At 45.0% G+C, this 15,834-nt stretch overlaps 1 protein-coding gene across 1 annotated transcript in view; it reads right to left on the bottom strand.

The window, feature by feature from the left end:
- Window positions 1–15,834, bottom strand: part of LOC144936432 (ferroxidase HEPHL1-like) — a 52,857-nt gene that overhangs the window by 20,918 nt on the left and 16,105 nt on the right. Inside the window, exons 9-12 of the mRNA XM_078863482.1 lie at window positions 8,997–9,205; window positions 6,653–6,794; window positions 4,982–5,194; window positions 232–445 (exon numbers count right to left, since the gene is read on the bottom strand). Coding sequence (XP_078719608.1) covers window positions 232–445; window positions 4,982–5,194; window positions 6,653–6,794; window positions 8,997–9,205 — 778 coding nt within the window. The remainder of the gene's footprint in view (window positions 1–231; window positions 446–4,981; window positions 5,195–6,652; window positions 6,795–8,996; window positions 9,206–15,834) is intronic.

The following is a 15,834-nucleotide window of genomic DNA, read 5'->3' on the forward strand; positions in this document are numbered from 1 at the left end:
AAGCGCGCAAGCAAGCAAGCAAGCGAACTTAATATAAAGGATTTAAAAACGACCGAAAGATTTGCACGGTCGTAAGCGCGCAAGCAAGCAAGCGAACTTAATATAAAAGATTAAAAAAGACGACATACTGAATTCCTGAATCGAATTGCGATCCTGGAACCCCGACAAGTAATCTAATTGGTAGGGGGTTGGAATTGTCAATGCGCTTGTGATATATACACGGGTTCTTACCTGAGTGCTGGATTAGTGGTGTTGTGCACTTTCATTTCCCAGCTGCGGTTGGGAGCGTAGTCCCAGACCTCCTCACGGATTGCCAGATAATATGTCCGCTCCTTTTGCGGAACAAACACCGGTCCAGGTGGCATCCCGCATTCTGACACTCTAAACTTGGCTCTCATGCCTTCGTTAAAGTGCTCATTTGTCCGGCACATTAATTCAAATCCACCTGCGAGAAAGCAAACCGTGCCTTTTAACAGGAATCCAGAAATAAACTAAAAGCTAAACTATTTTTTATTTTAACAGGTAAGGCACACTGATCTAGATAGCAACCTGACCACAAATGATAGCTCAAAGAAGTGGCTTATCATGTGGAAATTTCTAGCAGCCAAATACTCTAAAAGCATGTTTATAAATACGGAGGAAAAAACCAGAGGAACCGGAGAAAAACCCATGTGACCACGAGGAGAACATGCAAACTCCAAATATACAACAGGCGTCAGGGTCGGGATAAAACCCACGACCTCCTGTATACCAGGTGATGTAGTTAACATTTCGCCACCATGGCGAGACATGCCATATCAAACAATGTTTTAGATTTTATGAACAATGTAAAACCATATACACCGAAAATACAAAATGGCCTGGAATCGGATATAATGATATAACTAAATATCAACCGTCACAAGCCCACTGCTAGCTGTTACTCTACAGCAGGGGTCCTCAAACTTTTTAAACAGGGGGCCAGTTCACTGTCCCTCAGACCGTTGGAGGGCCGGACTATAGTTAAAAAAAAACTATGAACAAATTCCTATGCACACTGCATATATCTTATTTTGAAGTGAAGAAACAAAACGGGAACAAATACAATATTTAAAATGAAGAACAAGTAAAGTTAAATCAACAAACTTGCCAGTATTTCAATGGGAACTATGGGCCTGCTTTTGGCTAATGAGATGGTCAATGTCCGGTTACATATTTGTCACTGCTAGTCGTAACAAGTGATGCAAGTGTGCATCCGTTAGTCTAGATCTGGTTGAAGATTTCAAATGTTTCATTCTGAAAAAAGTCTGTTCACAGACATAAGTGCTGCCAAAGATGGTTGCCATTTTGAGTGCATGGTTCCTGAGATGAGGATATGTCTCAGAGGGGAGAGATGCATATAAATTATGAAGGCTGCTTGACTTGAATGCGTCTTTCAGAGAGTCACAATTCTGCAGTTCAGCCAGTTCCATTTGGTAAATTGTATCCACATTTTCAATGTCAATAGAAAATGGGTTACGGAAAAGCTGTATGTCCTGTTCATGGAGATGAAGCTCTTTAAATCTAAATTGGAACTCCTTTTGCAATTTTTCCAGTGAATCCACACATGTTTTGTTTGGGAATGCAACCAATGGTTTTTCCGCTAACAGATTTTTAGTTGTGGGGAGATGGCAGAAGTTTTCTTCCATCACTTGTTTGATGAGGAGGCTTAATTTTACTTCAAATGCTTTGACATGTGATTGCATATCACAGATGAACTTCCCCTTTCCTTAAAGTTGCACATTGAAACTGTTGAGTAGCTCTGTTACATCTGTCAGAAAGGCAAGGTGCCATTTCCATTCTGCATCATTGAGCTCTGGTACTTCTTTGTTTTTGGAAAGCAGAAAAGCTGTAATCTGTGGAAGTAAGTCATAGAAACGTTTCAAAACTCTCCCTGGACTCAGCCAACGGACTTCTGTGTGGTACAGAACATCTTCATAGTCAACATTTAGCTCAGACAGAAATTCCTGAAATTGTCTGTGGTTTAGTACATGAGCTCTAATGAAGTTAACACAAGATACCACAATTTTCATAACAGAGTCCCACTTCAGTGATTTACTACACAGCGCTTGTTGGTGGATGAGGCAGTGTATGGCTATTGGATGAAAATGGTTATGTTTGTCCATCTCTTGGTTAATGCGAGCAATTACTCCTTTCTTAGACCCCACCATGCTAGGAGCACCATCAGTTGTCACACTGGCTAGTTTAGCTCAGTTCAGCTCCAAACCATTCACAGTTTGGCAAACCTTTTCATAGATATCCTCTCCTGTAGTTGTTCCTTTGATGCTTTTCAGTGCAGCAAGCTCTTCTGTGACTTCGAAATAGTCATTCGTCCCACGAATAAAAATTAGAAGTTGTGCCGAATCACGAACATTATTGCTTTCGTCGAGTACCAAGGAAAAATAGGAAAGTTTTTTTTGTGGAGTTTTGCAAATGCTGATGCAAATTGTCTCCCATTTCTTCAATCCTCCGTGTAATTGTAGGTCCTGAAAGACTCACTGTACTAAATAAATCGGTCTTCTCTGGACACATCTCTTTGGCAACAGAAAGAAGGCATTCTTTAACAAATTCTCCCTCCACGAATGGTCTGCCAGTGCACGCTATTAGCTTGGCAACTTGAAAACTTGCTCGCAGTGATGAAATATTTAGCTGCTTCTGCTTCACAAAAGTATTTTGCTGAGTTGTTAATGTATTTTTCAGTTTTAATATTTTATCTTTTCTCACTTCTCCGACCAAACAATCATATGTATCTTTATGTTGAGTTTCATAGTGTCGACGTAAATTGTATTCTTTGAACACAGACACTATATTCTGGCATATCAGACACACAGCTCTTTCCTTGTACTGCATGAAAAAGTAATCATAAGCCCACTGTTCTTTGAATATTCTACACTCCGAGTCAATTTTTCTATTTCTTGACATCATTGTTTCCTAGGGAGTCAAAATTGATATTAGTAAAATACCAATATATATATACAGCGCTACAAAAACAATATACCAGCAATAACTTTGCCCACACAGAGACATACAGACTGCACTGCCCATCAATGCAGTCTGATTGGGGGAACTCCGCTTTTACCCCAGGCTCACACTGGTGCGGGTGCCATTAAAAAGTTAATTACACCTGCAGTTTTGTTCACAGATCGCAGTGCGATCTGCGAACTCGCATAGGAATCTGATCGCATGGGGGAAAAGACCCATGCGATCCGATTCCACTGCAGGAAAAAAGAAGGCACATGTGCATTTTTTCTTCCGAATCTAATGCAAGTTCAGCCATACAAGCATATGGCTGAACTCGCACTGCTCAGAGATCGCAACAGTATGAACCGGGGCTTACACAACATACAACATATAACCTCATACAACTGAATAGCAATCAGAATATAAATACACTTACTGTCATTTAAATTGGGTTTCCTACTCCTCGGCTGTCTGTCACTGACCAGCACGGGAAAACAGCAGGCAGCTCCTCCAGAGATCAGAGATCACTCTGTTATTACCCCTCTATCATTTACTCAGTGGTGCGTGTGCTGGGGATAAACATCCCCAGCACACAGGAATATCACTGGGAGTGGAGCCGAGGGGCAAGTGAGGGAGCTGAGGGAGGGACAGCCAGTCAAGCGCAGCCAGGGGAGGGCTGGCAGCCTTAGGCCTGGGGGGCAAGTCCAGTCAATTGGCCCATTGAACCATTCACCAGCGCAGCCCAATGAGTGCCCACCGCCGCAGCTCAATCAGTGCCCACCGCCGCAGCTCAATCAGTGCTCACCAGCGCAGCCAAATCAGTGCTCGCCACCGCAGCCCAATCAGTGCCCACCACCGCAGTCCAATTAGTGCTCACAAGCGCAGCCCAATTAGTGACCATGGGCCGGATAAATGTCCTCGGCGGGCCGCATGTGGCCCGCGGGCCGTAGTTTGAGGACCCCTGCTCTACAGGCTGGGCTTGCTGCAGATGTGGGCAATCGCCATTGTGGAAACATCTAAGGCAGAATAACAAGGCAAATGAAACAATACTTGCATTTTAGATTATAATGTTCATACTTTACCTCCTGTCACATAAAAATACTGTAAGTAGCAATTTGTCATGAGTCAAAAGTGTTGTAAATTACAGCATGCTGACCCTATATAACTTCATCACTTTATAAAGGTACATCTGTGGTGAAGTGTCTGGCTCAGAAGGGGTCGATTCTGTCAATCCTTCTGGAGTTAATAAAGTAAGTACCAATTTGTAGTAAGTCAACAGTGGCTGCCTTATGAATACACTGGTCTCTTGTTGTTGTGGCGAGATGTTAACTTCCTCCCTTGGTATACAGGAAGTTGTGGGTTCGATCCCGACCCTGACGCTTGTATATTTGAATTTGCATGTTCTCTCTCCCTGTGGTCGCTTGAATTTATCTCCAGGTCCTATGGTGTCTCCTTCCACATTTAGAAACATTCGTTTAGAGTATTTGGCTGCTTTACATTTCCAATGGATAAGCCACTTCTTTGAGCAATCATTTGTGGCCAGGTCACTTCTGAAAAAGAGCTACATAGCTCAGTGGCCCCTACCTGTTAAAATAAAAAAAACACTTTTAATTTAGTTACAGAAATGTGGAATTTCCAATACTTGTTGAGAAATACTAATGAAGATATGCAACCGCTCCAATGCTCGTTTTATTGTGAACACACAGAGTAAATCATTTTATCCCGGTATCTGAATCAGTCGGAAGGATGGAAAGAAAGAGAGAGTGGGGGAGGGGACAACGTAAATGAAAACAATCCTGAAAAGCCGAAAGACAAAGTGAAAACTCGACGTAGGCGGTTGCGGGAGGATGGATGTTGGTAAAGAGGCCAAGGGGCAGAAAATGAAAGATGCTGCTTCGTGACTTGAATAGGGGTGGCAGTGGAAAGGGACCAACTGCAGGGAAATGACGAAGAAGATCACGACTGGCCACTGGGTAGAGAGAGCGACTACAGGAGACCTCACCTGTGGTGTCGGTGAGCATGAGGGCAGTGTAGGAGAGGTGAGGGAAGAGGGCGATGGTGTCCACACGGCGGAGGTCAAAGAGCAGCGTCTGTCCCGTGAAGTAGGCCGTGTGCAGGTCGGCCTGAGAGCCCACGGCCAGCACGTGCCACGACACGCGCTTGCCCACGCACACCTCGAGGCCAGGCAGGTTCCCAAACATAAACCCGTTGATGGCTTCCAGGGAGGCACGCGTCACGCACAATGGGTCAGGGCCTAAACCGAGGAACGGTTTCCGCAATCGAAGGTTATTTGTTCATTGGGCAGAGGCGAAAGGACTTTAACATGTACCGTAATTTCTGAAATAATAATGATAATAATGATGAACACCCTGTGGTCGATATATTGGCATCCCTATGCTGTGTTGGTCATACCTACGCTTGTCACGTAAATAATATAACTTTATCATTTCATGTAGTTGGAGATGGGAAGGTAATGGGCTAAGGTGATATTATTGGCACGGATTTTTTTCTCAAGAAAAATGAAAATGGAATCATTACAGAATATAATGTGCATTTTTTTTGTATTCCTTACAAGTGCGACAAATGAGATATTCCACTCATGCCACATTTATGTCACTTTAAGAGGATATTAACTCAACGACAATAATCGCCATTCGCCTCTAAGTGGCGGTGACATGACCACGGCACTTGTGCCAGGCTATGTGCACTCAGCATGGTGGATGACCGATGCAACACGGGTGAAGCAATGACCAAAATATATCAAACGAACCAAATAACGTCTATTTTCAGTACAGGGCAGAATTTCTGCTGCACAGAAATAACAGGCATGACTCTGAAAAGTGACATTGAATGCTGGTGAACGGTGGACATTGTTGATGAAGAAGAATATAATAATGCTATGTACTTGTGTCATACACATAGGGAGAGTAGAATGTATTTGCTACGTGACTAAAATACCCTAATTATTACCAATGGACTAAACACAATGGCAGTGATTTATGTTTGCGAAATATAAATACTGCCTTCCTTTTATGAGAGACACTGGCACCACATGTGCATGGGATAGGTGGATTATTAAATCACAGGACTGTGATAGGCATTTCCAGCGGGGGGAGGCCTTCAGCCAGCAGTGTATTGAGCATGGTTGATTACGATGACATACAAATCCAGCCATTCTTTTAACAGACAACTGTGGTTGCGACAAAGTCATTTATCCCAACAGCCACGGTGGTCATTTACATCGATTCAATACAATTCAAATTGATAAAGTGTCCAAATGCAACAGCAGGCAACTCTGTTTAACACGTAGGATTTTGCGACCAATATCATCCATAAATTTACGTAAATTTACGCGATATAACCCAAAAACCTCTATTATGGAGCAGACAACTCTGCATGCTGTACAAAGTGGGGAGGTGCTCACACAAGGGGAAGGGGGAGGGATGGGAGCGGGAGGGCAGAGAGGTGGGAACTGTGAGGCTGCAATTGGCGAGATAATTCGTCCAAGCTAGAGGAAAGAATGAGGGCCTTAATATTTAAAGTTTAGCCCAATAACCTCACGACCCGCACGGCACATGGAGGGCTTCGTTCAACGGCCGGCTGACAAAATTGGCCGTACATGCACGCCCACGCATCTATCTCTCGTTCCCGAATGTTACGTCGCCCTGCTTACTGTGTCGGAGGTTTGCCTCCCGGAAGCTGGGGTCATCGTCGGGTGCAGTCACATTGTTCTGCTGCTTATTCCATGGCAGGTACCAGCTCAGGCCCTCGTCCACGACGTCGAAGAGCAGGAACACCTCCTCGTCCGTGCCGCTCTGTAGAGACATGACCTATCATTATCGGGCGATGATCGCCAGGGACATGTGAAGCAGTGGTCGTCTGTCGCTGAAGCATCAATTTTGTCGCATGTGTCCAAGCATTAGACACTACGATTACAACTTATATTTTTATTCTACCAGGGAAGGCCCACTGAACTACATAGCTCTTTTTCAGAAGCGACCTGGCCTCAAACGATAGCTCAACGAAGTGGCTTATCATGTGGAAATTTACAGCATCCAAATACTCTAAATGCACGTTTCTAAATGTAGAGGGAAAAACCGCAAAACTCATAGAAAAATTTATGCGACCATGGAGAGAGAGATACACAAACTCCAAATATACAGGCGTCAGGGTGTGGATTGAACCCTCAACCTCCTGCAAAACAGGCGAGAGAGTTAACATCTCGCCACCGTGGCACCCTATATTTTCAGGTGTAAAATAACCTCAGGGATGAGAATAATGGATTCATGTGAATTATGATGATGCGTTCATGATATCCTGCTTTGTGGTATGTGATTTGATGTGACGTTTGATTCAAGGATCACATTTTTAAATGTGTTAATTGTAAGTGGAAATACCACCACTGAATGACTCCACAAAATATTCAAGTCCAATTCTGGGTTGCTATGCATATTTATTAAATATAAGAGAAATCGGAGGTGCGGGAAAGGACAACAAACTAAACACAAAAAACACTTCTAAAGACATACACAGCTCCCAGTGGCTTCCTGATATCGGAAGGAAGAAATGAAGTTGTACGTAACAGTTTACCGTAGCTTTGTAATTGTATTTCCCAACGTTAATGTGTTTTGTGTGCTTGTCTGTAGATGCGGTATACAGTCTGTTCTCCTATAATGCAGAAGTTGCGTTCCTGAAGAACACCACACTATGGAAAAATCTCGTTATTATAAATAATATATAATATAGAGTAAAGCACAGTCCGCGATAACACGCGAGATATGTACGAAGACTGAACAAAGACTGAGGGGCATGGGTAGCATCCAGAAGTATCCAGCAGCATCCCGCCTCATGTAATGCTACACCGAGACAGCCGTACAACCGCTTATTCTTACTCGTGTGACGTAGTTCTGTTCTCTCAATCGCGTTATATCCAATTCGCATCCACGTCATACAAAATGTGTTCCCCAATACATTCATCGTGTTATATCCGATCCTCGTTTCTGAAAACAAGACGCAGCATTATAGGTGAACAGACTGTCCCTGCCATGCTGATGAACATGTTACAAGGTACTTTCATGAATTGATAATAGCTATCGATCTGCAACTTAAATTTCCGAGCTTGTTATTTCGTAAATACCTAGTCGGGAAGTAAAACATTTCGAAGCAATAGTGTGAACAACAGTAATGAAGCCGGTCACTGGTGGCTATGCGCATGGCCTGTAACCCAGCACTGTGGAGGCAGCCAGGGTTGGTGGATTAGACAAACGTCGTGAAACTCCCAAAAACCGATGGGCTGCGAGGTCACCCTCTCCTGGCGTGCCAGAGTTTGGAACTACAGAAAGTGAGTTCATTTTCATCTGCAGGGGCACTGAGCGTTACCCCCCTCGCACGCGTGGCTTTTCTCGGGGTACTCCGGTGTCTTTGGCCAAACATCTCAATGTAGGACCACAGAGCTTGGACAAAATATAGGTAGGGCTGTTTTTTTTCTGATATACCCGCTGGTATGAGGTTTCTCATATCTCTGAATCTATCAAAAACTGCAACCCATTACAAATGTGCTTATTTCTATTTAGGTATTTTATTTATTCATTGCGATTTGATGACATTTAGAAAATGGATGATACGAGTATCTTGGATCTTAGAGGGCGCCATGCTGGTGAGATGTTAACTACTTTGCCTGCTACACAGGAGGTAGTGGGTTCGATCTCGACTCTAACACTTTTATATTTGGAGTTTACATGTTCTCCCCGTGGTCGCGTGGATTTTTCTTGGGGTCATCTGGTTTTCCCCTCCACATTAAGAATCACCATGCGTTTCAAGCCTTTGGCTGCCATAAATTTCCACGTGATAAGCCACTTCGATGAGCTATAATTTGTGGCCAGGTAGCTTCTGAAGAGAGCTAGATAGCTCAGTGGGCCTTACCTGGTCTAATAAAAAAAATAGCTTCGTTTATAGTATATCGTAAGGCAATGTATCCTAAAGGTATCGCCGAGTCACAAAGAACCCTAGATAAGGACCTGGTCGCCGTGCTGGTCCAGGGAGCCGTTGCGGCAGATGAGCAGCGGTCCGACCAGGCCCGAGTGGCCATCCCGTACGTGGTTGACCGAGCTGGTGTACAGGTAGGTGATGCAAGGCTCATCCGCCTGGGTGGGGCCGGCCCCTTGGGGTACCGCCCAGCGGTACGTGTGCATGCCTCCCGCGGGCACTGCTGCCACCTTGTGGAGCTCTGTCAAATAAAACATAAACTACAGGTAGGCGTGGGGAAACCACAGACAAGAGGGGAAGGCAGCAAGCAGCAAGCAGAAAACCCAGCGCTAACAGATTGCCCAAGCTCTGTGGCCCTACGTTGGGGTATTCGGTCGACTCCAGTAGTGATTGGTCTGTACACGTGGGTGGAAAGTATAATCCTGGGAGAAACCCCATGCGTGCGAGGGGGCAACGCTCAATGCCCGGTGCATATGTAATAATGAAAATGTTCCACTTGCTGTACTATCATCACACCCTGGCAAGCCATGATACCTTGTATCCTAGCGGGTTTGGGAGTTTCACGGATGTGTGTGTGTGTGTGATCCACTAACCCTCACTGCCTCCACAGTGCTAGATTAAAGCCACGAGCCACCAGCAACCCAGTGAAGAGATCCATATTTTCAGACCATAATGTGCACTGTCATTATATCCACGGGTGAGGACTCACTATCGAACGAAGCCCTCCCCATGCCATGCGGTTTGTGGGGGGTTACTAGGCCATAATTAAAATATTAAAACTCTCATTCTCTCCTCTAGCTTAGACGAATTATCTTGCAAATTGCAGCCTCAAATTTCCCACCTTTCTGCCTTCCCTGCCCTTTTGAGCGCTCTGATGGTCGTAATTGGTTCTGCTCTTCTTGCCAGGTTACATTAGCACGGCTGGCTGCGTACGGTGTGAAAGAAGTTCAACATACATACACACATACACACATAGATCCTGCAGCAGGTCGTCATGTCATTTTAAGTCTACAAATAGGAAGTCCAGCCCGGTGCCAGGGGTGTGCGGAACCGGAAATTAATTCTCATTTTGCAAGATTGCAGCATGTGCACTCTGGGTTGGGTTTTCCGGCCATGTACACACAGCAGTGGTAATTGGCATTTGAATTTAAATCTGGCCTCCTTTATGTTCACCGAGTCCAAGATTTGTACTTGATTTAGAAACAGCATGATGCTGGTTCCTTCATCCCACACAGTGGCGTAACTACACGATCAACTCTGGGGGGTGCGGCAATCTGTCAGATGGGGCCCCAATATTTGATTTGTCTCGCACGATCTCACCTAGAGGCTATCATATATCGCGGCTCCTCTTGCCTCATCACATCGTTAGCGCTCATGGTCTCGAACATTTAATGCCGTAGCGGAGCTCCGTCGACGCAAAATTCAGCCACTACAGCTCCGCAGTACCTCTTTGCAATATCACGTCACTGCTCTCATTGAATTAACATAAAACGTGAGACTTAAATGAAATAATTTGAATAAAAATACATTCGAACCGCGTTTTAAATGTCTTGTTGTTGTTTTTTTACACTGTTTTGAAAACATATCTCATGGTGGTTGTCAAGAGGGGCCTCAACTCGTAGATGCGGCCACCAGGGGGGGGGGGGCAAGGCACCCCCTTGCGTGCCCCACGCTCGTGACGCTACTGACCTCACACCGACAGCCATTTCGTTATGGGACCTCTTTTGCCAGTACCAAAATATGATAATAGGGTTTTCCCCTTTTTTCTGGCAACAAAACAGTTGTGTTAAGATGTTGAAACACCAAACTGAAACCGAGATTCGAAGCTTTCGTGACTGCAGGAATTACTATTTGGTTATTTCGGTAAAGTCACGCAGAAATAAACTTAATTAAATAATAATGACAAAACAAACATAGCAAACTTGGAAATATAATGCTAACCGACTCTCTGTGTTGCATTGCATTAGACTTCCTAATTTTAGTAAATTTGCTTTCTACCGTGCTTGTTCCGTGCTTGTTTATAAGTCCATTCTCTCCTCCGACCGCTATGGGCAGGAATTCCACACAACGCTCCGTACTTGTTTGTCCAGTGTCCAGCTCGTCCATCCGCTATGGGCAGGAATTCCACACAACTCCCCCTCTGCCCCAACCCTCCCTTCTCTTATTCTCTCCCCCCCCCCCCACTCTCTCTATTTAAGGCCTCGACACAGAGACGTTGTCTATCTGTGTGCCTATGTGTGTGTCTCTCTCTCTGTTGATCTCTGTGTGAGTCTCTCTCTGCTTGTGTGTCTGTCTGTGTCTCCAGCAAAACAACCCCCTACCTCCTCGTGATGCCAGAAGGGGCAACGCTGTCGTGGGCAGTGCTGTGGGGGGAGGGCCAATTCCGATTGGCCTTTCCCCTGATGGCGTTTGTGACCACCACAGCGGCCAAAAGAGGGCTTTGGATGGGTACGAGAGGCTGGTAACCCCTCCACCTTCAATTAATTACCGCTAAACCACGACGGAATTTTTTTATTAATAAGCTTGTGCCAGAGGCCCCGGGGGGACAGGCGTCTATGACGTATCCTGGCCAAACCCCATTTGGCAGAGCCAGGAGACTGAATCCTTACCCTCGGGGCTCCTCCAGAAAAAACAAAAAACCACTACGTGTGGCCACGTGGATTGTTCGAACGCTCACTGCGGAGGAGAGGCTGCCACTCCTCTGTCGGGAGCTGGACCGGTACCGCCTGGATCTCTGTAGTATTCAAGAGGTCCGGTGGACCGGATTTGGCTCCTGCCACCATGAGGGGTGGACAGTCCTCTTCTCGGGGCAGGAGACTGCCAACAACAGGGAGTGGCTCTTCTTCTGAAACAAAGAATGAAGGGGGTGTGGGAGCATGGCGGTAAGGTGTGGGAAGCTGTGAGCTCCGGGTTACTTTGAGCTCGCCTTCCCATCAACCAGAGGTGAGGAGTGGTGGTCGTGGTTACTTATACCCCCACTGAAGACGAACGGGTTGGAATCGTCCCCCACTCCTCCTGATGTCGAGGGGAAATGGGCGAGGTTTAGGACTGTGGCTCATGCAGCTGCAATGGCTGCTTTGGGTACACGGTTCAGACCTCCCCAGAGACCCTGGCTGATGGAGACAGTGTTCGAGCTGGCTGAGAAAAAGCGACAGGCCCACTCTCATCGGCTACAGCATCCCACGTCGGAGAATGAGGAGGCTAACCGCAGCCTTCGCTCGGAGGTTCGGAGAGCCATGAGGCGCTGCAAGGATGGGTGGTGGTTGCGAGTTGCTGAGGAGATGGAGTCTGCCTCAATAGCCCGCGATCACAAATCGCTCATTAATTCCATCAAAAAAGTAACTTGCAGCGCCACACCAATTACCATCATTAGGGGAAAGAAGGGTGATCCTATCTCCGACCTCCAGGAACAGGTTTGCAGATTTGCTGAGCATTTCTGTGAGGTCCTGGGGGAGGGGACATCCCTCAGCCTGGATAACAACGTGGGACAAAGTGAGGATGACCTGCCGAGGCTGCGGTGCCTCAAAGATTGGAAGAAGTCACCGCCTATGAGTGGCTGGCTGAGGTGCCATCTGTTGAGGAAGTACTGAAAGCGATCCAGAGTCTGAGACCAGGAAAGGCACCGGGCAGAGATGATCTCCCAAGCGAAATGCTGAGGGAGGATGGCGCTTGTGCACAGACTGCCCGACATGACATCATGACAACAGTCTGGACCACTGGACAGGTACCGCAGGACTGGAAGGATGCCCTGGTGGTCCCTCTCTTTGAGAAGGGGGACCGCACAGACTGTAATAACTACAGGGGCATCTCACTCCTCAGTGTGCCGGGAAAAATCCTGGCAAGGATTATTCAACATCGCCTTGCTAGGCACGCTGAGGAGAGGCTTGTGGAGTCCTAATGCGGTTTCAGGAAAGGGCGGTCCTGCTACAGCAGAGGTGTAGGGAACTCCAAGGAGACCTATATCCCTGCTTTATTGACCTGGTCAAGGCCTATGATACCATCAGTAGGCCTGGGCTCTGGGTAGTTGTTCGTGCTTTCGGAGTCCCTGACCCTCTGCTCATTATCATTAAGGACTTTCATGATGGTGAGCGGGCCCGGGTAAAACTACGTGGCCGGGAGTCGGAACTATTCCCTGTACACCTTGGGGTTTGACAGGGATGTCCTCTGGCTCCCACGTTATTTAACATCTATTTCGACCACGTAGTTCGTGAAGCCTTCAGTAGTTGTACCGGAGGATCTTAATTTTAGAACTTTCGTGACTGCAGGAATTATTATTTGTTTCTTTCGGTTAAGTCACGTCTAAAGATAAAATAATAAATTGAACTAAATAATAGAATACGACGTTTCGATTGCAACACAAGCAATCATCATCAGGTATAATGAAATAGCGACATAAAATCTAACCAGAAAACTATAGACAGACATATTAGCAGACAGATATCACCAAGATACATAGCGAGAGCAACACAGGTAACAGAGAGGGGTGATCGTCTCTGTGGGGTGGCCTTAAATAGACAGAGGGGGGGGGGCGGAGGCAGAGAGAGGGAGGAGGGTTAGATAAAAAAATTAGCATATCAATGAGTGGTCAACAGACGTGGTGCTGCGAATGCGATGGCACGGCAAGCAAGCCTGAAAATCAGGAGAAGGACACACTAAAATTAAATAACCTAGTAAAATATCGAAATGTAATGTAATACAACACAGAGGGTCGGTCAACACACAATTAACGCATAGCCTGGTTGATTACGTATTTCAAAGATTGCTAAGTTAGAATTTAAGTGTGAACAATATAAAGAGAGGACACAGGCAGAGTAAACAAGTCGCCAGAGAGAGAGAAAAAAGATAAGCTTAAAACTTCCCCGTAGAAGTGGTTCAATCTTAATTTTAGAACTTTCGTGACTGCAGGAATTATTATTTGTTTCTTTCGGTTAAGTCACGTCTAAAGATAAAATAATAAATTGAACTAAATAATAGAATACGACGTTTCGATTGCAACACAAGCAATCATCATCATGTATAATGAAATAGCGACATAAAATCTAACCAGAAAACTATAGACAGACATATTAGCAGACAGATATCACCAAGATACATAGCGAGAGCAACACAGGTAACAGAGAGGGGTGATCGTCTCTGTGGGGTGGCCTTAAATAGACAGAGGGGGGGGGCGGAGGCAGAGAGAGGGAGGAGGGTTAGATAAAAAAATTAGCATATCAATGAGTGGTCAACAGACGTGGTGCTGCGAATGCGATGGCACGGCAAGCAAGCCTGAAAATCAGGAGAAGGACACACTAAAATTAAATAACCTAGTAAAATATCGAAATGTAATGTAATACAACACAGAGGGTCGGTCAACACACAATTAACGCATAGCCTGGTTGATTACGTATTTCAAAGATTGCTAAGTTAGAATTTAAGTGTGAACAATCTAAAGAGAGGACACAGGCAGAGAAAACAAGTCGCCAGAGAGAGAGAAAAAAGATAAGCTTAAAACTTCCCCGTAGAAGTGGTTCAATCTTAATTTTAGAACTTTCGTGACTGCAGGAATTATTATTTGTTTCTTTCGGTTAAGTCACGTCTAAAGATAAAATAATAAATTGAACTAAATAATAGAATACGACGTTTCGATTGCAACACAAGCAATCATCATCAGGTATAATGAAATAGCGACATAAAATCTAACCAGAAAACTATAGACAGACATATTAGCAGACAGATATCACCAAGATACATAGCGAGAGCAACACAGGTAACAGAGAGGGGTGATCGTCTCTGTGGGGTGGCCTTAAATAGACAGAGGGGGGGCGGAGGCAGAGAGAGGGAGGAGGGTTAGATAAAAAATTAGCGTATCAATGAGTGGTCAACAGACGTGGTGCTGCGAATGCGATGGCACGGCAAGCAAGCCTGAAAATCAGGAGAAGGACACACTAAAATTAAATAACCTAGTAAAATATCGAAATGTAATGTAATACAACACAGAGGGTCGGTCAACACACAATTAACGCATAGCCTGGTTGATTACGTATTTCAAAGATTGCTAAGTTCGAATTTAAGTGTGAACAATCTAAAGAGAGGACACAGGCAGAGAAAACAAGTCGCCAGAGAGAGAGAAAATAATTCCTGCAGTCACGACTTGTTTTCTCTGCCTGTGTCCTCTCTTTAGATTGTTCACACTTAAATTCTAACTTAGCAATCTTTGAAATACGTAATCAACCAGGCTATGCGTTAATTGTGTGTTGACCGACCCTCTGTGTTGTATTACATTACATTTCGATATTTTACTAGGTTATTTAATTTTAGTGTGTCCTTCTCCTGATTTTCAGGCTTGCTTGCCGTGCCATCGCATTCGCAGCACCACGTCTGTTGACCACTCATTGATATGCTAATTTTTTATCTAACCCTCCTCCCTCTCTCTGCCTCCGCCCCCCCCTCTGTCTATTTAAGGCCACCCCACAGAGACGATCACCCCTCTCTGTTACCTGTGTTGCTCTCGCTATGTATCTTGGTGATATCTGTCTGCTAATATGTCTGTCTATAGTTTTCTGGTTAGATTTTATGTCGCTATTTCATTATACCTGATGATGATTGCTTGTGTTGCAATCGAAACGTCGTATTCTATTATTTAGTTCAATTTATTATTTTATCTTTAGACGTGACTTAACCGAAAGAAACAAATAATAATTCCTGCAGTCACGAAAGTTCTAAAATTAAGATTGAACCACTTCTACGGGGAAGTTTTAAGCTTATCTTTTTTCTCTCTCTCTGGCGACTTGTTTTCTCTGCCTGTGTCCTCTCTTTAGATTGTTCACACTTAAATTCTAACTTAGCAATCTTTGAAATACGTAATCAACCAGGCTATGCGTTAATTGT

Source organism: Lampetra fluviatilis, chromosome 16 (assembly GCF_964198595.1).
Source record: "Lampetra fluviatilis chromosome 16, kcLamFluv1.1, whole genome shotgun sequence".
Lineage (NCBI taxonomy): Eukaryota > Metazoa > Chordata > Hyperoartia > Petromyzontiformes > Petromyzontidae > Lampetra > Lampetra fluviatilis.